This window comes from Macaca nemestrina, chromosome 7 (genome assembly GCF_043159975.1).
Source record: "Macaca nemestrina isolate mMacNem1 chromosome 7, mMacNem.hap1, whole genome shotgun sequence".
NCBI classification, from domain to species: Eukaryota; Metazoa; Chordata; class Mammalia; order Primates; family Cercopithecidae; genus Macaca; species Macaca nemestrina.
Window position 1 is genome coordinate 137201286 of NC_092131.1, and position 23827 is coordinate 137225112.

The 23827-nt window shown below is 52.5% G+C and overlaps 1 protein-coding gene and 1 long non-coding RNA gene across 5 annotated transcripts; one reads left to right on the forward strand and one right to left on the reverse strand.

Annotated features, from left to right (window-relative positions):
• Nucleotides 1-5211: 5211 nt before the first annotated feature.
• LOC105488557 (PIF1 5'-to-3' DNA helicase) lies at nt 5212-15126 on the forward strand. Of its 2 annotated transcripts, none has more exons than XM_071101202.1 (13): nt 5212-5293; nt 6448-7024; nt 8519-8651; nt 8737-8862; nt 9604-9757; nt 9843-9957; nt 10036-10142; nt 11139-11278; nt 11888-11994; nt 12763-12850; nt 13006-13151; nt 13968-14159; nt 14377-15126. In XM_071101202.1, exons 2-13 carry the CDS (start codon nt 6467-6469, stop codon nt 14434-14436), a joined length of 1926 nt encoding a protein of 641 aa, XP_070957303.1. In that variant the 5' UTR covers nt 5212-5293; nt 6448-6466; the 3' UTR covers nt 14437-15126. The 2 variants fall into 2 exon arrangements, with proteins under 2 accessions (XP_070957303.1, XP_011751048.2); XM_011752746.3 differs by having other exon boundaries at nt 5238-5293; nt 6421-7024.
• LOC105488547 (uncharacterized) lies at nt 14154-23656 on the reverse strand. 3 transcript variants are annotated; one of them, XR_011626441.1, is made up of 4 exons: nt 23374-23656; nt 22956-23072; nt 19018-19110; nt 14154-14443 (listed from the first exon to the last, which is right to left on the reverse strand). It is a non-coding gene; the product is annotated as an uncharacterized lncRNA (long non-coding RNA). The 3 variants fall into 3 exon arrangements; XR_011626442.1 differs by lacking the exon at nt 19018-19110 and having other exon boundaries at nt 23374-23469; nt 23577-23655; XR_011626440.1 differs by lacking the exon at nt 19018-19110.
• Nucleotides 23657-23827: the final 171 nt, after the last annotated feature.

Consider the following 23827-nt stretch of genomic DNA (forward strand, 5'->3'; position numbering starts at 1 on the left):
TGTAAGCAGAGGGCAGTGGAAAGAGAGAGCACAGGCTTTAGAAACAGACCTGGGTTCATAATCCCAGCTCTCTCATTTTCTCTCTATGTGACTGTATTTGTTTCTTATTGCTGTGGCTGCTATAATAAATTATCATACATTTAGTGATTTCTTTTTTTTTTTTTTTTTTTTTTTTTTTTTTTTGAGACAGAGTCTCGCTCTGCCGCCCAGGCTGGAGTGCAGTGGCCCGATATCAGCTCACTGCAAGCTCCGCCTCCCGGGTTCACGCCATTCTCCTGCCTCAGCCTCCCGAGTAGCTGGGACTACAGGCGCCCGCCACCTCGCCCGGCTAGTTTTTTGTATTTTTAGTAGAGACGGGGTTTCACTGTGTTAGCCAAGATGGTCTCGATCTCCTGACCTCGTGATCCGCCCATCTCAGCCTCCCAAAGTGCTGGGATTACAGGCTTGAGCCACCGCGCCCGGCCCTAGTGATTTCAAACAACACAAATTTATTATCTTGTCATTCTGGAAACCAAGAGTCTGAAATGTGTCCTACTGTGCTAAAATCAAAAGCTGTTTTCCTTCTGGAGACTCCAGAAGAGAATCCATTTCCCTGCCCTTTCCAGCTTCTAGAGGCCTCCTGCCTTCCTTGTTTTAGTCTGTGGCCCTTGCCTCCATCCTCAAAGCCAGCAGTAACACCTTCATGTCTCCCTCTCTCAACTCTACTTCCTTTGTCATATCTTCTCTGATTCCTGTTTCCTTCTTTCCCCTGTGATTACATTGGGCCACTCACATAATCCAGATTAACGTCTTCATCTCAAAAAACTTAATCATGACTGGGCGTGGTGGCTCATGCCTATAATCCCAGCACTTTGGGAGGCCGAGGCGGGAGGATCACCTGAGGTAGGGAGTTCAAGACCAGCCTAACCAAACATGGAGAAACCCTGTCTCTACTAAAAATACAAAATTAGGCAGGTGTGGTGGCACATGACTATAATCCCAGCTACTAGGGAGGCTGAGGCAGGAGATTCGCTTGAACCCAGGAGGTGGAGGTTTCAAGATCGTGCCATTGCAGTCCAGCCTGGGCAACAAGAGCGAAACTCCATCTCAAAAAAAAGAAAAAAAAAAAAAAACTTAATCATACCTGCAAAGTCCCTTTTGCCAACATAAGATAATATTCACAAATTCTGGGGATTTGAACATGGACATTTTTGGGAAAGGGGGTCATTATTCTGCCTACCATAATGACCTTGAAAATTTTTCTCTCTTTTTTTTTTGAGATGGAGTCTTGTGCCGGGCGCGGTGGCTCACGCCTGTAATCCCAGCACTTTGGGAGGCCGAGGCGGGCGGATCACAAGGTCAGGAGATCGAGACCACGGTGAAACCCCGTCTCTACTAAAAATACAAAAAATTAGCCGGGCGCGGTTGTGGGCGCCTGTAGTCCCAGCTACTCAGGAGGCTGAGGCAGGAGAATGGCGGGAACCCGGGAGGCGGAGCTTGCAGTGAGCCGAGATCGCGCCACTGCACTCCAGCCTGGGCGACAGAGCGAGACTCCGTCTCAAAAAAAAAAAAAAAAGAGATGGAGTCTTGCTGTCGCCCAGGCTGGAGTGCAGTGGTACAATCTCGGCTCACTGCAACCTCTGTTTCCTGAGTTCAAGTGATTCTCTTGCCTCAGACTCCCGAGTAGCTGGGATTACAGGCACCTGCCACCACACCCGGCTAATTTTTGTATTTTTAGTAAAGATGGGGTTTCACCATCTTGGCCAGGATGGTCTTGAACTCCTGACCTCGTGATCCACCTGCCTCAGCTTCCCAAAGTGGTGGGATTACAGGCATGAGCCACCACACCCAGCCAAAAATTTTTCTTAACCTGCTCATTTACTCATATACAATGACGCATGCCACTGATATTCAATGTATGTCAAGACAACACTGAAGAAGAAAAATATCTCCCAAGATTTCTTTCCAGCCAGGTATGGTGGCACACGCCTGTAATCCCAGCACTCTGGGAGGCTGAGGCTGGCAGATCTCTTGAGCCCAGGAGTTTGAGACTAGCCTGGGCAACATGGTGAGACCCTAGTCTCTATAAAATATACAAAAATTTGCTAGGCATGGTGGCAGTCACCTGTAGTTTCAACCACTTGGGAAGCTGAGATGGGAGGATCGCTTGAGCAGGAAGGTCAAGGCTGCCATGAGCTGTGACTGTGCCACTGTACTCCAGCCTGGGTGGCAGAGTGACAACCTGTCTCAAAAAAAAAAAAGATTTCTAAAAGATTTATGGAGATATAATTCACATACCATACAATCTAAGCATTCAAAGCATTTGATTCAATGGCTTTTAGTATAGTCACGGGGTTGTGCAACTATCACCAATCAATTTTAGAATATTTTTATGTTTCTCCCATTTTGAGAAAACAGAGGCTTGAGACATGGAAACCTGCTTAGGGTAGCATCCACTGGAAAGGCATTGCAGTGGCTGTTATTAGCTGACATTCTAGTCCAAGTTATAGCTTTCATGAAGCTAGGCCAGTCACCTTGAGGCAGAAGAATAGGGTCTGAAGGCAGAGAACCCAAGGCTGCTTCACGCCGACTTCCTAGAACTAAATTAAAAGGAAAACCCGGCTGGGCACAGTGGCTCACGCCTGTAATCCCATCACTTTGGGAGGCCTAGGCAGGCAGATCATGAGGTCAAGAGATCGAGACCATCCAGGCCAACATGTTGAAACCCCGTCTCTATTAAATATACAAAAATTAGTTGGGTATGGTGGCATGCACCTGTAGTCCTAGCTACTTGGGAGGCTGAGGCAGGAGAATCACTTGAATGGGGGAGGCAGAGGTTGCAGTGAGCCAAGATAGCACCACTACACTCCAGCCTGGTGACAGATGGAGGCTCCATCTCAAAAAAAAAGAAAAGAAAAGAAAAGAAAAAGAATACCCTGGCTGGACATGGTGGCTCACGCCTGTAATTCCAGCACTTTGGGAGGCCGAGGCAGGTGGATCACGAGGTCAGGAGTTCAAGAGAACAGCCTGGCCAATATGGTGAAACCCCATCTCTACTAAATATACAAAAACTAAATGGGCTGGTGGCACACACCTGTAGTCCCAGCTACTTGGGAAGTTGAGGCAGAAAAATCGCTTGAACCCAGGAGGCAGAGGTTGCAGTGAGCCGAGATCCCGCCACTACACTCTGGCCTGGGTGACAGAGCACAGAGTGAGAGTCCATCTCTCAAAAAAAAAAAAAAAGGAAAACCCTAACTTTCCTTGCCTGAGTAACAAAAGGACCAAAGGCTACTCCCTTTGACCTTTCCTACATGGCAGATGGGAGATTGGCTGTCTGCAACAAATCATACTGAGTGTGGGTCCAGTCTTTGTTTGCAACTTTGTGACTTCACTCTGGCCTCTGAATGGTTGCTGTCTGCAACCAATCAGACTGATTGTGGCTACCACTTCAGTTACATGAAGTAAGCATAAAGTTGCCAATGGGAAACTTCCAGCGGGTATTTGAACCCAAGAAAATTCTGTATCTCAGGTCCCCTCCCACACTGTGGAGTGTACTTTCGTTTTTGATTTTTTGTTGTTGTTTGTTTTGAGACAAGTTCTCGCTCTGTCGCCCAGGCTGGAGTGCCGTGGCACGATCAAGGCTCACTGCAACTTCTGCCTCCTGGGTTCAAGTGATTCTCATGCCTCAGCCTTCCAAGCAGCTGGGATTATAGGTGCCCACCACGACACCCGGCAATTTTTGTATTTTTAGTAGAGACAGGGTTTCACCATGTTGGTGAGGGTGGTCTGGAACTGCTGACCTCAAGTGATCCCCCCATCTCGGCCTCTCAAAGTGCTGGGATTACAGGCGTGAGCCACCGCGCCTGGTGGTACTTTCGTTTTCAAAAAATCCCTGCTTTTGTTATTTTGTTGCTTCATTCTCTCTTTGCTTTGATGGGCATTTTGTCCAAATCTTTGTTCAAGACGCCAAGAACCTAGACAACTTTCAGTCACCACCCTGTACCGCTAACAGCCTGGGAGCAGTGTAGCGTATGTAGTAGCTAAGCCCCGTGGAGTGATTAAGCCAGCAGGTAATCTGGGTTCAATGTTTGGTTTTACTCTCTATATCAGCTATGTGACCTTCAGTAAAATCTCTGGGAGCCTTGCTTTTTCCTTATTTGAAATATGAAGTCCGGGTGCGGTGGCTCATTCCTGTAAACCTAGGACTTTGGGAGGACAAGGTGGGTGGATCGTTTGACCTCCGGAGTTCGAGATCAGCCTGGGAAACATGGTGACATCCTATATATATATATATATATATAGTAGCCGAGTGTGCATCTGTAGTTCCAGCTACTTGGGGGGGTGAGGCGGGAGGATCACCAGAGCCCAGGAGGCAGAGGGCAGTGAGTCACGACCGTGCCACGGCAGAGGTTGCAGTAAGCCGAGATTGCGCCACTGTACTCCACTACAGCCTGGGTGACAGAGTGAGCCCTAGAAAGGAAAAAGGAAAGGAGAGAGCAATTTAATCCTTGGTAGCTATCATTATCTGTAAAATGAGGTAGCCAGACTCACCTGTAAGATCCTTTCCAGCTATGTAATTCCAAGCTTCAATGACATAATAAAGATAATTAAAAGTAAATTCTTTCAACATCCTGTGCAAGAAGAGGGATAAAATTTCCCTGAAGACAGAGACTCTACTCGCTTCCGCTGTACCCTCTAGGACGTGGCACAGGTCTCAGAGTTTCTCACTCATGGGCTTCAGCTGGGTGGGAAAGCCAAAGCGTAAAATGCCCTTTAAAAAGGCAGAGAAGAATGTAGAGTTGGGGGCGGCGGAGGGACTGGGCAGGCCTTGGGGTGTTCTGCCCAGAACTGAACAATGGTACTGTGAGCGTAAACGGGAGTGTGAGGAACCACAGGCAGGTCCTTCCCAAGGCCAAGCCCAGCCTCTGTGTGCGGGCTAGAGGGGAAAGGGAGTGTGCTGGAAGGATGGTTCTGAAAATAATTCTTCGGAGTCGCTTAGGGTTTTCAAACCCGACACCACGCGCGGCCCAGTGGCTGCCGCCGCCGCGGCCTCCTCGCACCACACCCAGCAGTCCCCTGGATTTGGTCGCTCGGCCACCACCATAAACCTCCTTCCTCTGGCAGGCGATTGGTACAGCCCAAGCTCTGGGAGTAGAAACGCAGACACACCCATTGTTACGCCTCTACCTCTGATTGGCTGGAGAATTTAAAGATCCAGTCGGTGATTGGGTGATTTTCTGCCTCTAGCATTTGAAAAATTTCTAGTTTCGGAGCTTCGCCATAGATCTGCTTGTTCATATGAGTGTCGGCGCAAGTGAGTGTCTGCCCAAACCCAGAGGTGGGGAGCAAAGAGCCTGATTCATCTAGGGGTTCCCGCCGGGAGGTGCAGACAAGTGGGTCAGGCGGAGGGAGCATGGATTCCACGGTCCCAGGGTCCCCTGCGATTTCCCTAGCCGAGTATTTTCCACCTCGTCTCCACCTTGCTGGTGGGAAGCGTGAGGGCACTCTGACTTTGACTACCAGCCGCTGTGGCTTATGAAGGGCAAGTGAGTTTCCCTCTCCCAGCCTGTTTCCACGTCTGTACACGGGGGATAGTGAGACCTGCCCGCTGCATATAAGCCAGTGAATGTTACCTGCAAGGCAGAAGGCGCTTATTACACGGCAACCCTCTTTGCATCTCCCCACGGGCGATTCTGCTGCTTCCTGGGGAGAGGACTCTGAGGATTCCTATGCTGGCCCTGGGTCTCAGGGAAGGATTCTTTCTGCGCAGGGACCCCCTTCTAGTGAGGTCCTTGCAGGACACCTGAGGCTCCCTAATCCTGGGTGCCCATCCCCCGCTCTAGAAATTGTTGTATAGCAGGGTGCGTGTGTGTGTATATACAAATTGTATATATTGTTGTGTGTGTATATCTATATAGAAATTGTGTGTGTATATATATTGTATATATGGAAATAGAAATTGTGTAGCAGGGTGCGTGTGTGTGTATATATACACACACACATATGTATAATGTATGCATATATATGTCTTTATATGTATGTATGTTTTTTAATTCACTATGTTGCCCAGGATGGTCTCCAGCTCCTGGGCTCAAGCTATCTTCCTCAGCCTCCCAAAGTGCTCCCAAAGCGCCCGCCACCACACCCGGCTAATTTTTGTATTTTTAGTAGAGACGAGGTTTCACCGTGTTGGCCAAGCTGGTCTCAGAGCTCCTAACAAAGTGCTGGGATTACAAGCGTGAGCCACAGCGCCCGGCCCAGCGTACATTCTAAGAGTGGATTTTCGGTTAGCCCAAAGCCCTTTCTCCGTCTCTGTGACCTCCTCGTGTTACCAGTGACAGTCCTCGTGATCCTGTGTGGCCTTGACCTTGCGCCCTGTTGCGTCCTTTATAGCATCCATTACGTTCCCTATAGCATCCATTACGTCCCCTGAATCCTCAGGACCACTGTGCTCCGGTGTCTTCGCAGACCTGCAGAGACGGTGGCGATGCTGTCGGGCATGGAGACGGCGGCAGGGGAATACGAGGACTCGGAGCTGCGGTGCCGCGTGGCTGTGGAGGAGCTGAGCCCGGGCGGGCAGCCGCGAAGGCGCCAGGCCCTGCGCACCGCGGAGCTGAGCCTGGGTCGCAACGAGCGCCGCGAGTTGATGCTGCGACTACAAGCGCCAGGGCCCGCGGGGCGGCCGCGCTGCTTCCCTCTGCGCGCCGCGCGCCTCTTCACGCGTTTCGCCGGGGCCGGGCGCAGCACCCTGCGGCTCCCGGCCCACGGCGTCCCTGGGGCCGGCGCAGTGCAGCTGCTGCTCTCGGACTGCCCCCCAGACCGCCTGCGCCGCTTCCTGCGCACATTGCGCCTCAAGCTGGCTGCGGCCCCGGGTCCCGGGCCGGCCTCCGCCAGAGCGCAGCTGCTGGGCCCAAGGCCCCACGACTTCGTCACCATCAGCCCTGTGCAGCCCGAGGAACGGCGGCTCGGGGCGGCCACCCGGGTTCCGGACACTACGCTGGTGAAGCGGCCTGCGGAGCCCCAGACTGGGACCGAGCCTAGCACAGTGAGGACGGGAAAGAGGGGACACCTTTAGGAGTGGATGTGCCATTCTTTTAAGATATAAGAGACCTAGAGACCCAAGTTTGGGGGAAAACCTGTGTGGGTATTTGAGGGCGCTGCTGGTTATCTCAGATACGCATCTGACATCTGAGTATGACAGTGGTGTGGGAATTGTGCCTGTGGTCGTTATAGTATAACCCGAGATGGTGTAAGTCAAAACAGGAAATGGGACCTGGCTACATTAGAAGAGAAAGCAGAGGCCAGGCGTGGTGGCTCACGCCTGTAATCCCAACACTTTGGGAGGCTAAAGTGGGCGGATCACCAAAGGTTAGGAGTTCTGAGGCCAGCCTGGCCAACATAGTGAAACCTCGTCTCTACTAAAAATACAAAAATTAGCCAGGAGTGGTGGCGGGCGCCTGTAATCTCAGCTACTTGGGAGGCTGAGGCAGGAGAATAGCTTGAACCCGGGAGGCAGAGATTGCAATGAGCCTAGATCGCGCCACTGCACTCCAGCCTGGGCGACAGAGCAAGACTCTTCCTCAAAAACAAAACAAAACAGAAACAAAAACAAAAAAACAAGGCGGGCACGGTGGCTCAAGCCTGTAATCCCAGCACTTTGGGAGGCTGAGATGGGCAGATCACGAGGTCAGGAGATCGAGACCATCCTGGCTAACACGGTGAAACCCCGTCTCTACTAAAAAAATACAAAAAACTAGCTGGGCGAGGTGGCGGGCCCCTGTAGTCCCAGCTATTCGGGAGGCTGAGGCAGGAGAATGGCGTAAACCTGGGAGGCAGAGCTTGCAGTGAGCTGAGATCCGGCCACTGCACTCCGACCTGGGCGACAGAGCGAGACTCCGTCTCAAAAAAAAAAAAAGGGAGAGAGAGAGGAAAAAAAACAGAGAAGGCTTGGAAAGGAGACTCCAGAAGGAATGCTGGGAGAGGGTCCCTAGGCCCAGAGGAGAGGAGCTTATGGAGACAATGAAGTGGTCATTCGTGTCCTGGGCAGCCAACTGTTGAAGCAGATGAGGGGAGCAAAGTCTGGTGGGTTTGACAATTTTTGTGGGCTGGGGCAGGTGAATCATAGACCACCAGGGTTTGACACTAAGCTGGCAAGAGGACAGAGATAGGACAAGAAGGGGCCCTGGCTAGGCAGATTTTGCTTGGGTGTTTTGATGTGAGAAACAGGTTTGTGATAGGAAGAGAAACTTAGGTGACAGGATGAGAAGGATTAGGGAACCCAGAGGAAGGAGCTGAGGGAGGGTCTGGACCCCACTGGGGTGGTCTGTCCAGGACTAGACAATGGGGGTCTTCAGGGCACAAGGAGAGATAGAGACTCCAATAGTTGCTGGCAAGCTTTCCAGGGGAACCCAAGAGCTCCAAGGAATGAAGGCAGCAGAGGACAAAGGGTTACCAGGCCCAGCCCTGAATGTGGGCCAAGAAGGGTGGGGGCAATGGCTAGTGGGTGGGAGGATGTTCTGAGATAGCTCTATTCCCCCAGGAAGCCCCAAGGTGGCCCCTGCCTGTGAAGAGGCTGAGCTTGCCCTCCACCAAGCCACAGCTTTCTGAAGAACAAGCTGCTGTGCTGAGGGCCGTCCTGAAAGGCCAGAGCATCTTCTTCACTGGGAGTGCAGGTAGTGGGGGCAGAGAGGAGGTAGGGGGACAGTGGTGGGGTGGGATAGAGGAACAGGGAGACCTGTCTAACTTTGCCCCGTCCAGGAACAGGGAAGTCATATCTGCTGAAGCGAGTCCTGGGTTCACTGCCCCCCACAGGCACTGTGGCCACTGCCAGCACTGGGGTGGCAGCCTGCCACATCGGGGGCACCACCCTCCATGCCTTTGCAGGTAAGTGGGAACCCCTAGGGCTTGAGCTAAGAGCAAGCCCAGCTCCTGGGAAGGGAGAGAGGGGAAGTCTGCATTAAGAGGGGGTTTTGGGGGCTGGGCATGGTGGCTCATGCCTGTAATCCCAGAACTTCAAGAGGCCAAGGTGGGAGGATCGCTTGAGCCCAGGAGTTTGAGACCAGCCTGGCCAACAGAGTGAGACCCTGTCTCCACAAAATTTAAAAATTAGCGGCCGGGCGCAGTGGCTCATGCCTGTAATCCCAGCACTTTGGGAGGCCGAGGCGGGTGGATCACAAGGTCAGGAGATCGAGACCATCCTGGTTAACATGGTGAAACCCCATCTCTACTAAAAATACAAAAAAATTAGCCAGGCATGGTGGCAAGTGCCTGTAGTACAGCTACTCTGGAGGCTGAGGCAAGAGAATAGCGTGAACGCAGGAGGCAGAGCTTGCAGTGAGCCAAGATCGTGCCACTGCACTCGAGCCTGGGTGACAGAGTTACACTCTGTCTCAAAAAAAAAAAATTAGCTGAGCATGGTGGTGTGTGCCTGTAGCCCCAGCTGCTATGGAGGTTGAGGTGGGAGGATTGCTTGAGCCCATGAGGCCAAGGTTATAGTGAGCCAAGATCATGCCACTGCACTTCAGCCTGGGCAACAGAGAGAGACCTTCTCGCAAAAAAAAAAAAAAAAAAAAAAAAAGAGAGAGGGTTTGGGTATTAGCCCAGGCTAAATAGTGTCACTCACAGGCATCGGCTCAGGCCAGGCTCCTCTAGCCCAGTGTGTGGCCCTGGCCCAAAGGCCAGGCGTGCGGCAGGGCTGGCTGAACTGCCAGCGGTTGGTCATTGACGAGATCTCAATGGTGGAGGCAGACCTGTTTGACAAACTGGAGGCCGTGGCCAGGTCAGTATGTTCAGAGGGCAGCAGGTGAAAACTGGGACCTGGTGGTCTTCTGTGTGCCCCTAAAGCATCCCATGCTCCTCTCCAGAGCTGTCAGGCAGCAGAACAAGCCATTTGGAGGGATCCAGCTCATCATCTGTGGGGACTTTCTGCAGCTGCCACCTGTGACCAAGGGCTTCCAGCCCCCACGGTTCTGCTTCCAGGTACTACTCACCTCCTAGCTCTGCTCTCCTTAGGGGTCTGCTCTGCTCCTTGACCCACCCCCACCCTGCTCCCATCAGGCCAAGAGCTGGAAGAGGTGTGTGCCAGTGACCCTGGAGCTGACCAAGGTGTGGAGGCAGGCAGATCAGACCTTCATCTCTCTACTGCAGGCCGTGAGGCTGGGCAGGTGAGCTCTGCTGGATGGGGAAGGGGCTATGGGATGAGGATCCAGGCATGGGCCACAGTGGAACACAGGGAGGGACCCAGGGAAAGGGGAGAATGGTTACCCTGAGGAGCAAGCACTCCATGCAGGAAGAGCAGCCTTGGGCATGGCACTGGGCAACTCGGGATGGATTGTAGTCAAGACCTTCATGGCCCCATAGGAGATGGTCGCTCTGTAAGTGCCGGGACCCAGCCTCCCTCAGGGTTGGGTCTCCATCACCTAGCACAAGGCCTGGCATTAAGTAGGTGTCAGGGGGTGGGCGCAGTGGCTCACACCTGTAATCCTAGCACTTTGGGAGGCTGAGGCAGGTAGATCACGAGGTCAGGAGTTTGAGACCAACCTGGCCAACCTGGTGAAACCCAGTATCTACTAAAAATACAAAAATTAGCTGGGTGTGGTGGCACGCGCCTGTAGCCCCAGCTACTTGGGAGGCTGAGGCAGGAGAATCACTTAAACCCAGGAGGTGGAGGTTGCAGTGAGCTGAGATCACGCCACTGCACTGCAGTCTGGTGACAGAGCGAGACTCGTCTCAAAAAAAAAAAAAGAAGAAAGAAACATAAGCTAGATTTTTCACCCAAGGTAGCAGGCAAGTAGACAGAAGATTGTACCCTGGAGGCCAGTCTGGGTCCTGCAAATCTCCTGCCTGTGCTCACTCATCATAGCCAACTTCCTCAGGAGCATTATGGGGTAGGATGGTGGCCAGCTCTGACCTGGGGCAGCACAGGGAAGGGTGCCTACCTGTGATCAAAGCTCAGTACCCTGCCCCTGCTTATTCCCCATGTTTGGCGTCCAAGTTTGGAAGGGACAGGTTGGCCAGCTTGAGGGGGCAGCAACTATTCCCTGGTGCCCTCTTCCAGTCCCAAGGCCTGACCCATGGCCTGCTGCTTGAGACATCCTGCCCATGTTCCCACCTTCCCTGCTGCACAGGTGGGCTCTGCCCTGACAGTCCAGCCCCCACAGGTGTTCAGATGAGGTGACCCGCCAGCTCCAGGCCACAGCTTCCCACAAGGTAGGGAGAGATGGGATTGTGGCCACGAGGCTCTGCACCCACCAGGATGACGTGGCCCTCACCAACGAGAGGCGGCTTCAGGAGCTGCCAGGTGAGCAGGGAGCCTGGGCTGGGCAAGACCAGCTGGGAAGGGTTATAAGCAGATGTGGCCCCCAGGCAACCAGGGCCTCTGGGTCCTAGGCCCCCAACCTCTGTAGTCATAAAGATCCTTATATTTGCAAATGCAACTGTGACTTTGAGAGGTATGATGAACTAAATTCCACAGCCCCCCAGGCCTGAGCTGCCTCTACTCCTTACCCCTATGCTCTGGTCTAACAGTTTTTTTCGGGAGGCTGGGCACAGTGGCTCACACCTGTAATCCCAGCACTTTGGGAAGCCAAGGCAGGCAGATGACCTGAAGTCAGGTGTTCAAGACCAGCCTGCCCAACATGGAAAAACCCCGTCTCTACTAAAAATACAAAAACATTAGCTAGGTGTGTTAGTGGGCGCCTGTAATCCCAGCTACTCAGGAGGCTGAGGCAGGAGAATTGCTCGAACCCAGGAGGCAGAGGTTGCAGTAGGCCAAGATCGCGCGATTATACTCCAGCCTGGGCGACAGAGCGAAACTCCATCTCAAAAAAAAAAAAAAAAAAGTCTTTTTTGGGATACTGAGTCACAAGTCAGTGATTTGTGATCTGCTTGCGCAACTCTTTTTCTCCAGGTAAGGTACACAGATTTGAGGCTATAGACAGCAACCCTGAGCTGGCCAGTATCCTGGATGCCCAGTGTCCCGTTAGCCAGCTCCTTCAACTAAAGCTGGGGGCCCAGGTGAGTGGGAAGCAGGACCTAGCCCCTGGGAGCTTCGGCTGTCCCTCATGGGCTTTGCTGATCCCTACCCCTCTGCCCAGGCCACTCTACAGCCAGTGGGTCCAGCTTTGACCACACTGAAAACCTCCCTGCCTCCTGTTCCCACCCACCTTCCCATCTTCAGCTTTCTACTGTTTTTCTCTACCTACACCAGGAGGTCCTCCAAGCAGTATTGTTTTGGGCAAGTTTCTTTTTCCTGAAGCTCTGTCCCCTCATCCCTAAAACTGGGGAATGAAATACCTACCCCACACAGCTGTCTTCTGTAGTATACTTTATAAATAGGAGAGAGTCCTGATTCCTCCCCAGATGTTAGGGGTGGGCAGAAGATTTTCCTTAGGGCACCCAAGGGGAAAATACAGGCACAGTGTATCTGAGAGGGGTGGCAGGACCTAGAGGCCATCCCTCAAGATTTGTGGTCCACACATGTACCTATAACAGAGCCGATATTTTCAAAGCCCTGTAATAGAGGTTGCCTTACTGATCTCTTACCACCTCCTTCTGGGGCAAATGGAGCAAATATTATTCCTCTTTGACATAAAGGAAAACTGGGACCGAGGAAAATAAGGCAACTTGCCGCAGGGGTCACAGGCAGCCAGTGGCAGAGCTAAGGATTGGGATTCAGTGTCCCCACGGCAACTCCCTGCCCTCAGCCTCTGAGAACAGCAATGGCTAAGCTAAGACCAGGCATGGGTAGGGGGGCTGCTGTCCATTCCTCTCCCTCCCTTGCAGGTGATGCTGGTGAAAAACTTATCGGTGTCTCGGGGCCTGGTGAATGGCGCCCGAGGGGTGGTAGTCGGGTTCGAGGCAGAAGGGAGAGGTAAGTGTTGGGAGCAAACTACAGGGTTTGCAGCATGGCCCCCAGAATGGTGGGGGGAGAAAAAGACTAGGAAGGAAAGCTTCAAAGGCCCCCCTGCTCCTCACCTCAGAGCCCTGAAGCAGAGCTAAAGTTAGACTGCTTCATGCCCTCCTTAGGGCTACCCCAGGTGCGGTTCCTGTGTGGAGTCACTGAGGTCATCCGCGCTGACCGCTGGACGGTGCAGACCACCAGGAACCAGCTCCTCAGCCGGCAGCAGCTGCCCCTCCAGCTGGCCTGGGCGATGTCCATCCACAAGAGCCAAGTGAGCACCGGTGTGGGGGATGGGGACAGGGCAGGCAGAGGGAGGTCAGGCATGTTGGGGTCTATGTGTCTTTTTTTTTTTTTTTTTTTTGAGACGGAGTCTTGCTCTGTCGCCCAGGTTGGAGTGCAGTGGCGTGATCTTGGCTCACTGCAACCTCCACCTCCCGAGTTCAAGCGATTCTCCTGCCTCAGCTTCCTGAGTAGCTGGGACTACAGGCACGTACCACCATGCCTGACTAATTTTTGTATTTTTAGTAAAGATGAGGTTTCACCTTGTTAGCCAGGATGGTCTCGATCTCCTGACCTTGTGATCCGCCCGCCTCGGCCTCCCAAAGTGCTGGGATTATAGGCGTGAGCAACTGCACCCGGCCCTTTTTTTTTTCCCCCCACCATTTTCTAAGCCACTACTAGATACGTTAAATTGTATAAATTGTATACAACCATTGTATAAAGTATAGATATAATGAATAATCAATACTGTTTTGCACAGAAAAAAACCAGAACTCAGAGAGGTTAAGGAACATGTCCCATGTCACACAGTTAGTGAGTGGCAGCCTGGATTCAGCTCCACGCCTGTCTGACCCAGAGCCTGAGCTCTTTTCTTTCACTCCATCCCTCAACTCTTACCTGGATCTGTGTCCCCCAGTTCCCCTCCTACTCAGACCGCCACCTGCTGTCATGCTCTCTCTCTGTCTAGAGACTCTCTGGACTGGACAAGGAGATCCAGGGGCAGTAGCAGGGCTGGTAAAGAGTCAGGCCCTTCAGGGCAAGGGACTTCAGGCTGAGCTGGCTCCCTCTCTGTCCCTGCATCCCCCAGGGCATGACCCTGGATTGTGTGGAGATTTCTCTGGGCCGTGTGTTTGCCAGTGGCCAGGCCTACGTGGCCCTTTCCCGGGCCCATAGCCTGCAGGGCCTACGTGTGCTGGACTTTGACCCTGTGGCGGTTCGCTGTGACCCCCGAGTGCTGCACTTCTATGCCACCCTGCAGCGGGGCAGGGGCCTCAGTCTGGTGAGAGGGAGTCATCTAATGGTGGGCTGTGGCCATAGGTGGGGTGGGAGCTAGGACAGAGGGAGGGCCCAGTGGGACCTGGGGTGGGGGCAGGAGAGCCCTCTACTGGCTCCTTTGGGGGTGAGGGCAAGAGGAAAGAGATGAGATGCTGGCCCCCAGGTTATGGCCCTGGGGAACAGCACAAGCCCATGACTGGGCTTCTCTGGCTCTGATCCAGGAGTTCCCAGATGATGATGAGGCAGCCTCAGACCAGGAGAACGTGGACCCAAACCTCTGAGCCTCACCTGCAAAGAGAAGACAAAGGGTGGCCTCCCTGTCCTCCTGCTCCCTAGTGGGCCAGGGCCCCAGGGAATAACTGGAGGAGGCGGGCAGTGTCCCCTTCTGTATTTTTTAGGGGCTCTCAGCCTCCTGGCAGGGTTAAAGGGAGAGTGCTTTAAATCCATGTACCAGCTGTGCTTCAGTTTGCCCTGGGTGAGTTGCTTCAGGGTCAGAAGTAACCCTTTCTGTGCCAGTTGAGAAAGAGCCTGTGTGGTAGCTGGTGTTAGAGGACAAAGCTCCCTGCAAGGGCTGGACACAGAGCTGCAGAGTCGTGAACATCCCTCCTTTCGGGCTGCAGAAGGGAGCGGCAATGAAGACAGGTGCTCTGGAAGCAGCGTCAGGGCTTTCGGAGGGGACCTGGGGGGGACTCAGGCTGGGTACAGCCTCCAAACAGAGAACGGAACTTAGGTATGTCTCCACGGCTAGGCCCAGCCTAGCCCAGCCCAGAACAAACACCCTTCAGAGCCTAACTGAAGAACATAAGCTGCAAAATGTGCACCCATATTTTAAGCTGCTTTTTCAAGGGATAAATAGTGTTTGGGGACATTGAAATGGATGTTCTCAGGTTGTATTTATTTTGGACAAATAAACTAGAGAATTGTGTAAAAAGTGTGCCTCTTGCCTCCTCTCTCTCCGTCTCACTTGTACACGTGCACATAGGCATTTGCTTAGGCCACAGTGGCTGAAATCACACCCTTCTGTGGGGTGGTCTTAGTATCACTGGTCATTTGAAAAGCTGAGTTATCTGATGTTGGTGACTAGCAATAAAATGACATTGTCACTGGGCATGGTGGCTCACGCCTGTAATCCCAGCACTTTGGGAAGCTGAGGAGGATGGATCACCTGAGATCAGGAGTTCGAGACCAGCCTAACATGGAGAAACCCGTCTTTACTAAAAATAGAAAATTAGCCAGGCATGGAGGTGCATGCCTGTAATCTCAGCTACTCAGGAGGCTGAGGCAGGAGAATCTCTTGAACCCAGGAGGCGGAGGTTGCAGTGAGCCGAGATTGTGCCATTGCACTCCAGCCTGGGCAACAAGAGCGAAACTCTGTCTCAAAAATAAAAGAAATGACGTTGTCCTTTGGTGAGTTACTATCACCCAATAGTCAGACAAGGACATACTAGAGAATTCACGTGGTGGGAAACAAACAGGCCTGCTATATGTTGCTGCATTTGCTAGGATCCTTGGTTGAAATTTCTGTTTGAGCCTTGCTGATCTCCCCAGCTTGAACCTGATCATCAACAAATTAACTTCAGTTTTTCAAAAAGCCTGATAGAAACAGGGATCCTCATAGGTTAGCCAAAACTAAGATTCTCTGCTTGTGAGCAAAAAGGTATAAATTCTGGGTGGTAAACACAGGTTATGGTGGAGGCACACATTGGCAGCTACAGGTGTCAGATTCATAAAAAAGATGGTCAGGGCCGGGCGCAGTGGCTCACGCCTGTAATCCCAGCACTTTGGGAGGCCGAGGTGGGCGGATCACAAGGTCAGAGATCGAGACCATCGTGGATAACACGTGAAACCCTGTCTCTACTAAAAATACAAAAAAATTAGCCAGGCATGGTGGTGGGTGCCTTAGTCCCAGCTACCCTGGAGGCTGAGGCAGGAGAGTGGTGTGAACCCAGGAGGCGGAGCTTGCAGTGAGCTGAGATGGCGCCACTGCACTCCAGCCTGAGCAACAGAGAGAGACTCCGTCTCAAAAAAAAAAAAAAAAAAAAAAAAAAAAGATGGTCAGATACTGTGGCTCATGCCTGTAAGCCCAGCGTATTGGGAGGCCAAGGCAGGTGGATTGCTTGAGCCCAGGAGTTCGAGACCAGACTGGGCAACATCATGAAGCCCTCTACCAAAAAACAAAAATTTGCCAGGCACAGTGGTGCACCTGTAGTCCCTGTCCAGGAGGGACTCCAGAGGCTTGAGGTCAGGAGTTCAAGACCAGCCTGGCCAACATGGTGAAACCCTGTCTCTACAAAAATTAGCCAGGAATGGTGATGCTACCCTCCCTGACCTTGAGGAGTCATTTTTTTTTTTTTTTTTTTTGAGATGGAGTCTCGCTCTGTTGCCAGGCTGGAGTGCTGGAGTGCAGTGGCGCGATCTCAGCTCACCACAACCTCTGCCTCCTTGGTTCAAGCGATTCTCCTGCCTCAGCCTCCCGAGTAGCTGGGATTACAGGCACGTGCCACCACACCCAGCTAATTTTTGTATTTTTAGTAGAGGTGGGGTTTCACCATGTTGGCCAGGATGGTCTCGATCTCCTGACCTTGTGATCCACCCACCTTGACCTCCCAACATACCCGGCTGAGTCAATTGTTTTTCTGTGGCACAATCTCTTTTCTCTGTTCCAAACAGAAGACACTCTTAGGAGCAGAAAACAAGCCCACCAGAGTGACACCTCCTTCCCCTACCCCACAACAAGTGGGCAACCATGGGGGTCTTTAAATGTGGTGCCATTTATATTTCAGATGTTCCCAATTTCCCCATACAACACATCCCTTCTCCCAGGTCCATCTGTGAGCAGGTCACACTGGGGCCCTGCCCTCAGGGCAGTTATAATCTGGTTGCACTTTCTTCTTTCACTCTTTCCTTCACTGAACACACGGTTTGGGGACCACCCAGTTCAACCCAGATAGCACTATCTCGTATTCTCTAACAGCTCTGCCTCTTTGGAGTTCTTGGACAGAAAGAGGAGAAACTGACTCCGGATAATTGAAGCAGGAAAGGAAGATAATGACAGCTATCTCAAAGAACTGATACGAAGCCCAGAAAACTAGCCTTGGAAACAAACAGCAATCAGAAAGGCTAGAGCCACTGGCAGTAGAGCTGGGAGCAGTCAGGCCAGGAAGACCTTTGCAGCCACCACCAGACACCGAGCATAGCTGCCAGGGGCAGGACCTCTGCATTCTGCTACCTCCTCCCCCAACTCAGTCCAGACCTAAAGGTGGGCATGGGGCTGGTTGACCTTGGTCTCCCACGCAAGTCCTGTGGCCACTGGTAAGAGGCCGAATGTTTCATTAGGTTGCAAGAGGGCTTAGTGATTCTGCCCAGGATGACTCTCCCATCATCCCCCAAGGTGGGGTTGCTGAGGATGTCTGAGGGTCCGGTGATGTAGTTATCTTCTGCATCCTCACCTGGGACTCCTCTCTCTGACCCCACCCTCCACACATGACTGAGGCATCCCACTCACCCAGCCCCTTCCCCTTCCCCGGGAGCTGATCACAGCTTTTTCTGGTCTCATATGCATCTGTTCTGCTATATAAGATGTCTTTCTCATGAGACTACCTGGGCACCAGGAAGTCCTCTCCTTAGCAATCCCTTCTCATTGTGAAGATGCTCTCTAGAAGGGCCCCAGAAGCAGACAGGTGAGTTCCATATGGTGGGGGAGCTCCAGACATTCCTGACCTGCACACCAGATCACAATAGTGGGTTATTTTATGAGGTGTACAAGAAACCTGGTGGTTCTTTCTTTTCTTGACACCTAATTTAACTTAACTTTGAGCCTGTATCCCAAGGGGTGTAGGGAAACCCTATCTCAGTCAGACAGGGGCTCCTCAATCCCCAGGGTCCCATGAGAGTGAGGCTTATAGGAGCCACCCTCAACTTCAGGGCCTGCCCTGATCACCATCCGTAGGCAGTAACTCAGCCTGGGCCCTGGGATGGGGTGGGAGGCTTTCTGAGATTCTCCAGGTACCTCATGCCAGGCCCTGCAGGCCCCTGCCACCTCCCTGCGGTGCTCCCAGGGGACCCTTTGACCACTTGACCCTCCCCAGTCTACGGAACCCTCCTTCTCTCTGCCTCTCCTTCCCCTCAGCATCATCCTCTCAAGGAATTGGACCTGCAAAGCAAAGGCCAGGAAAGACTGTGTCCTCAGATAGCTTCAGGATTTGAGGCAAAGAAGCACAGGGAGGGCCATATACGGTGGCTCGCACCTGTAATCCCGGCACTTTGGGAGGCTGAGGTGGGCGAATCACTTGAAATCAGGAGTTCGAAACCAGCCTGGGCAACAGGGTGAGACCTATCTCTACCCAAAATACAAAAAACTAACCAGGCATGGTGGTGCGTGTCTGTGGTCCCAGGTACTCGAGAGGCTGAAGTTCGAAACCAGCCTGGGCAACAGGGTGAGACCTATCTCTACCCAAAATACAAAAAACTAACCAGGCATGGTGGTGCGTGTCTGTGGTCCCAGGTACTCGAGAGGCTGAAGTGGGAAGATTACTTGAGCCCCGGGGGGCAGAGGTTGCAGTGAGCGGAGATAGTGAGCAGAGAGCGTGCAGTGAGCGGAGATAGTGAGCAGAGAGCGTGCAGTGAGCGGAGATAGTGAGCAGAGAGCTTGCAGTGAGCGGAGAGCGTGAGTTTCAACCATGCCATTGAAACCCAAGCTGGGTAACAGAGTGAGACTCCAGCTCAAAACAAAACAAAACAGAAAAAACAACAGAGAGAGAGAGAGAGAGAGAGAGAGAGAGAGAGAGAGAGAGAGAGAGAAACCCAGCACATGGAAAGGGGCAAGGGAATGAATAAAGAAATGAGAAAAGTAGAGAGCTTACCCTTAGGCGACCAGGACTTGCTTCCTGCCCAAGAAACCTGCCCTCATATAGCAGGGTGTGGGTGGAAAAACTCCAACTGCTTTTTCCTGTTCTCTAAACAGCAACAATTAACACAGAGAGAAGACTTCTGTGACTAAATGCAGGGATTTCTCCCCATCAACAAACAAGCAATCAATTCTACATCGGACACTAGCTGGGTGTCCTCTAATTTAATTCTGAAGCTATCTACCTGGAGGCAGCCTCAGATCCCACAGGTTGAGGGCTCAGTCCCAAAACTGACAACCCCTTCAGACCGTCACAAGTCTGGGCCTCCGGAACTTCTGACCGACTGGCTTTAAGTTGGGGTTCCCAAGACCACCCTCTCTGGGTTTGATTAATTTGCTAAAGCGAGTTACAGAACTCAGGGAAACACTTTTATCACTCCCTTAGAAAAGGATATGTGGGGGAAGGGACATGGAGCTTCCCTCTCAGGGCAAGCCACCCCCCAGTGATCTCCACGTGCTCAGCTATCCGGAAGCTCTTAGAACCCTCTGCTTTTGGGCCTTTTATGGAGAATCCATTATGTAGGCATGATTGATTAACCATTGGCCATCAACTTAACTTTCAGCTCCCTCCCCTCCCCCGAGATCATAGGGTGGGGCTGAAACTCCCAACCCTCTAATCCCGCCCTGGTCTTTCTGATGACCAGCCCAATCCTGAAGCTGCCTAGGGGCAGACGGCCATCAGGCAATCATCAGCATACAAAAAGACACTTATCACTTTGGAGATTCCAAGGATTTTAGGAGTTGCTTGCCAGGAAATGGGGATGAAAACCAAATGTATATTTCACATTCTCACAGGCTGTGCCACTGATGGGGGCGGGGGGCACCCCTTGACTTCTGTTTCCTTCCTAGTTGCGGGGATTTCCCACTCTCCACTCTCCCACAGGAAGGTTGGAGTTGAGTTTGCCAGGTGAACGAGTTGGAGAAAGGCGTTTGGACAGAGGAATTACACAGTGCAAATGCGCAGAGATGTGAATTATCCCTGATGGACCTATGGTACACTTTAAAGGCCTTAATGCAAGACAAGGTGGTAGTGTGGGGAGGCTGGCCTGGCCCTGAGGGGGCTGAGCCCGGAGTAGGGAGCTCAGCCCAGGGCAATCCAGCCCCCAGCTGGCAGGCAGGCAGGGGGCCAGGCAAGAGGGGCCAGGTGATGGCCCTCAGAAAGATAATCCTATGACCTGACTTGTCACAGTTCCTGCCACTTCTCAAAGACATTCACCCTTGGAGGGGGAGTCCCACTTCCTGCTGTCCCTCCACTTGCCTCATGCTCCCTCCTCAGTGTCCCCTGGGATCTGCATCTGAGGGTGGTGAGCAATTTACAGGTCAGCCTCCCTGCTAGGATGAAGCAGATCCCTTGATCCCAAGAGACCCAGCTGAGACGTCTTTGTGTCCTCACAACCCTCAGCAGGATGACTTGAAAGCAGATGCTTTGTTAAATGTTTCATAAGTGAACAAAGGCTTGGACAGTGACCTGAGAGGTAAGGAATGTTTACTCCCATTCTGCAGAGGAGGTAGCTGAGGCCAGGAGAGGTTCTTAGTGGCAGAACTGGAACTAGAATAGAACCCTGTGCCCTGTGCGCACCTTCACCCTGTCTTCAGTGGGGTGCCAGCTAGGCCTGACCCCATCCTTTCTGAGGTCCTAGTGTATTTTTCCCAACCGCTCTGGGCCAATGATCTTACTCCACCCCCAATCCCAGAGCAGCCGGGCCCTCCCGGTCCCCATGCACCATTGACCACTAGGTGGCGCCAATTGGTCATTTAGTCCTTTCCCAGGGGCCCGCAGAGCCTTTGTCTCCCAATCTCTGGGCTTAGGTGGGGGGTGCATGGACACTTCAGGAGGTGGGGGCTGAGTTAGTGTAGAGCAGGGAAGTTTTAAATCATCTTCCATCAGATTATCTGCTCTGTGCTCATTAACCCTCTTGGTTTATTTTTGTTTTTGAGATAGGGTCTAGCTCTGTCACCCAGGTTGGAGTGCAGTGACACAGTTAGAGCTTGCTGCAGCCTCGAACTCCTGAGCTCAAGCAATCCTCCTGCCTCAGCCTTCCAAAGCATTGGGATCATAGGGGCGAGCCACCATGCCCGGCCTCATTAACCCTCTAGTTTGTTTTTCACAATAACCCTGAGAGGTTGGGACAATTGTCTCCATTTTATAAAGAGAGAAGCCTAATTTCTTTTTATTTTCTCTCTCTTTTTTTTTATTTTTGAGACAGAGTCTTGCTCTGTCACTCAGGTTGCAGTGCAGCGGTGTGATCTCAGCTCACTGCAACCTCTGCCTCACGGGTTCAAGCGATTATCCTGCCTCAACCTCCCGAGTAGCTGGGATTACAGCCGGCCAATTTTTGTATTTTTAGTAGAGATGGGGTTTCACTATGTTGACCAGGCTGGTCTCGAACTCCTGACCTCAGGCAATCTGCCCGCCTTGTTCTCCCAAAGTGCTGGGATTGCAGGCGTGAACTACTGCGCCTGGCTGAGAAACCTAACTTCTGAGAGGTTAGGTGACTTGGCCATGGACACATTGCAAGCTGTGTCTGGAACCCAAGTCGCAGATACAGGGTCCTGGGATTTTTTCAAAGTCAGCAGAGAGCCCTGAAGCCAGATTCCTGTGTTTAAACACTGGCTCCATCACTTCCCGACTGTGTGACCGTGGTTATTCTGCTTAAATGTGAGCTCTGGTTTCTTCGTTGGTGACATGGGGATAAAGCCAATCAACAATGGATGGAGTTAGGAAGACAGAAGAGCTGGAGTCAGGCCAGGGATGCAGCAAACCCTCAAAGTTAGCTCTTATTTATTTGTCTTGATTATTGTCACCTGAAGGGGCCACCCCTTCAACCACCCCATCAACCCCCTCTTGAGCAGCCTCTGGGGAATAACAAAGAAAATTCACAGCAGCCCAGAGTAAATGAATGCCGTCTTTCACAAAGCCTTCCTTCCTGTCTGGCCTCCAGGATGACCTGGGCTGTGCCCACCCACCATGGGGAAGGGGAGGATGAAATCTCCCCTCTCGGCCGGGCGCGGTGGCTCAAGCCTGTAATCCCTGCACTTTGGGAGGCCGAGACGGGTGGATCACGAGGTCGGGAGATCGAGACCATCCTGGCTAACACGGTGAAACCCCGTCTCTACTAAAAAGTACAAAAAAAAAAAAAACTAGCCGGGCGAGGTGGCGGGCGCCTGTAGTCCCAGCTACTCGGGAGGCTGAGGCAGGAGAATGGCGTGAACCCGGGAGGCGGAGCTTGCAGTGAGCTGAGATCCGGCCACTGCACTCCAGCCTGGGCGACAGAGCGAGACTCCGTCTCAAAAAAAAAAAAAAAAAAAAAAAAAAAAAAAAAAAAAGAAATCTCCCCTCTCTGCCTCCCGCAACACACATGAGGTCCGGGTCCTAGTCGGTTAGTGCACTTGGGCATAATCCCCCCTCTTCTCTCTTCCGCCCATCTTCTCATGAAATTGACCTCGACAACTCTACAGTGGAATTTTTTTTTTTTGAGACAGAGTTTCGCTCTTGTTGCCCAGGCTGGAGTGCAATGGCGCGATCTTGGCTCACTGCAACCTCCCCCTCCTGGGTTCAAGCAATTCTCCTGCCTCAGCCTCCTGAGTACCTGGGATTACAGGCGTGTGCCACCACACCCGGCTAATTTTGTATTTTTAGTAGAGACGGGGTTTCTCCACGTTGGTCAGGCTGGTCTTGAATTCCCAGCCTCAGGTGATCCACCCACCTCAGCCTCCCAAAGTGCTGGGATTACAGGTGTGGGCCACTGCGCCAGGTCTACAGTGGAATCTTTAGACCTAGTTTACAGAGGAAATCAAGGCTACAGAAGGTGGGTGGCTCTAGGTCATATGGCTGTAAATGGATGGGCATCCAGGATGGATCCAGGATGGGCATCCAGGTATCTGAGGCCTCACCTTAGTGTTCAGGGCCTTTGAATAAAGGACCAAACATGGGATGCTTCCTTTCCCCCATCTCTGTCCCCAAAACTCCACAGGCCAGACTCCATTTCCTTAAGATTCCAAAAGCATCACCTGCTGGGACATAAATGGCAGGGAGGGGCCCTTGAGTCCTTGGCCCAGGCAGACCAAGATGGGAGGGGTGGGGCTTGAAGGTTTAGAAGGTGACCCTGAATAGGGAATTGGAACCCCAAGTTCCTGAGGAGTCCTGGGACGGGGGCTGTGAATGAGACAGCCAGCCCATCTCCCACTCTTCCCCCGCAGCTCCAGCTCCCGCCTTCAGCCTCAGCCTCCAGGCAGATGCCTGCCCCAGGGGTGCCCCCTCAATCCCCGCCCCCAGCGGGTGTTGGGTTCAGTAAGCAGAGCCCCAGCTCACCTGGGAAGGTGCAGAGTGAGGAGGGCGTCCAGTTACAAGCTGGGGCTGGGAGGACAGGCAGGGGCAGCCCGGGGGCAGGGGCCAAAGGTCTGGAAACTGATGGTGGGGGCAGGTGTCAGGAGAGGTCTCAAGACAGCCCCCCTCCCTGCAGACCTTATCCCCTTGCCTCCCAGAAAACCTTCCCAGTCCTGGCATCTGAAGACCTGGGCATCTCCCCACAGACTGGGCCTGTGCCTGGTAAACTGTGAAGGGCTCTGCACACTCCTGGGAGGTTGTTCTCTCTTTCAGCTCCACTCCTTTCTCCCCTCCACACAGATGGCCTCCTCTCCCGCCCCCCAACTGGGCCCTGGCACAGCACTCCATGCCTATTTAAGGCAAATCTCCTGATCTCCTTTTAAATAACATTCGCTCCTTGTTGCGGAGAAAGCAAGCAGGGCCTGAGCTCAAGGAAAGG

Excerpts from the sequence above, each read along its gene's own strand:
- LOC105488557 (XM_071101202.1), top strand. The coding sequence starts at position 6,467 with ATGCTGTCGGGCATGGAGACGGCGGCAGGGGAATACGAGGACTCGGAG. Across the intron at positions 11,279-11,887 it reads GCGGCTTCAGGAGCTGCCAG|GTAAGGTACACAGATTTGAG; the intron begins GTGAGCAGGGAG and ends CTTTTTCTCCAG. Across the intron at positions 12,851-13,005 it reads GTTCGAGGCAGAAGGGAGAG|GGCTACCCCAGGTGCGGTTC; the intron begins GTAAGTGTTGGG and ends TGCCCTCCTTAG.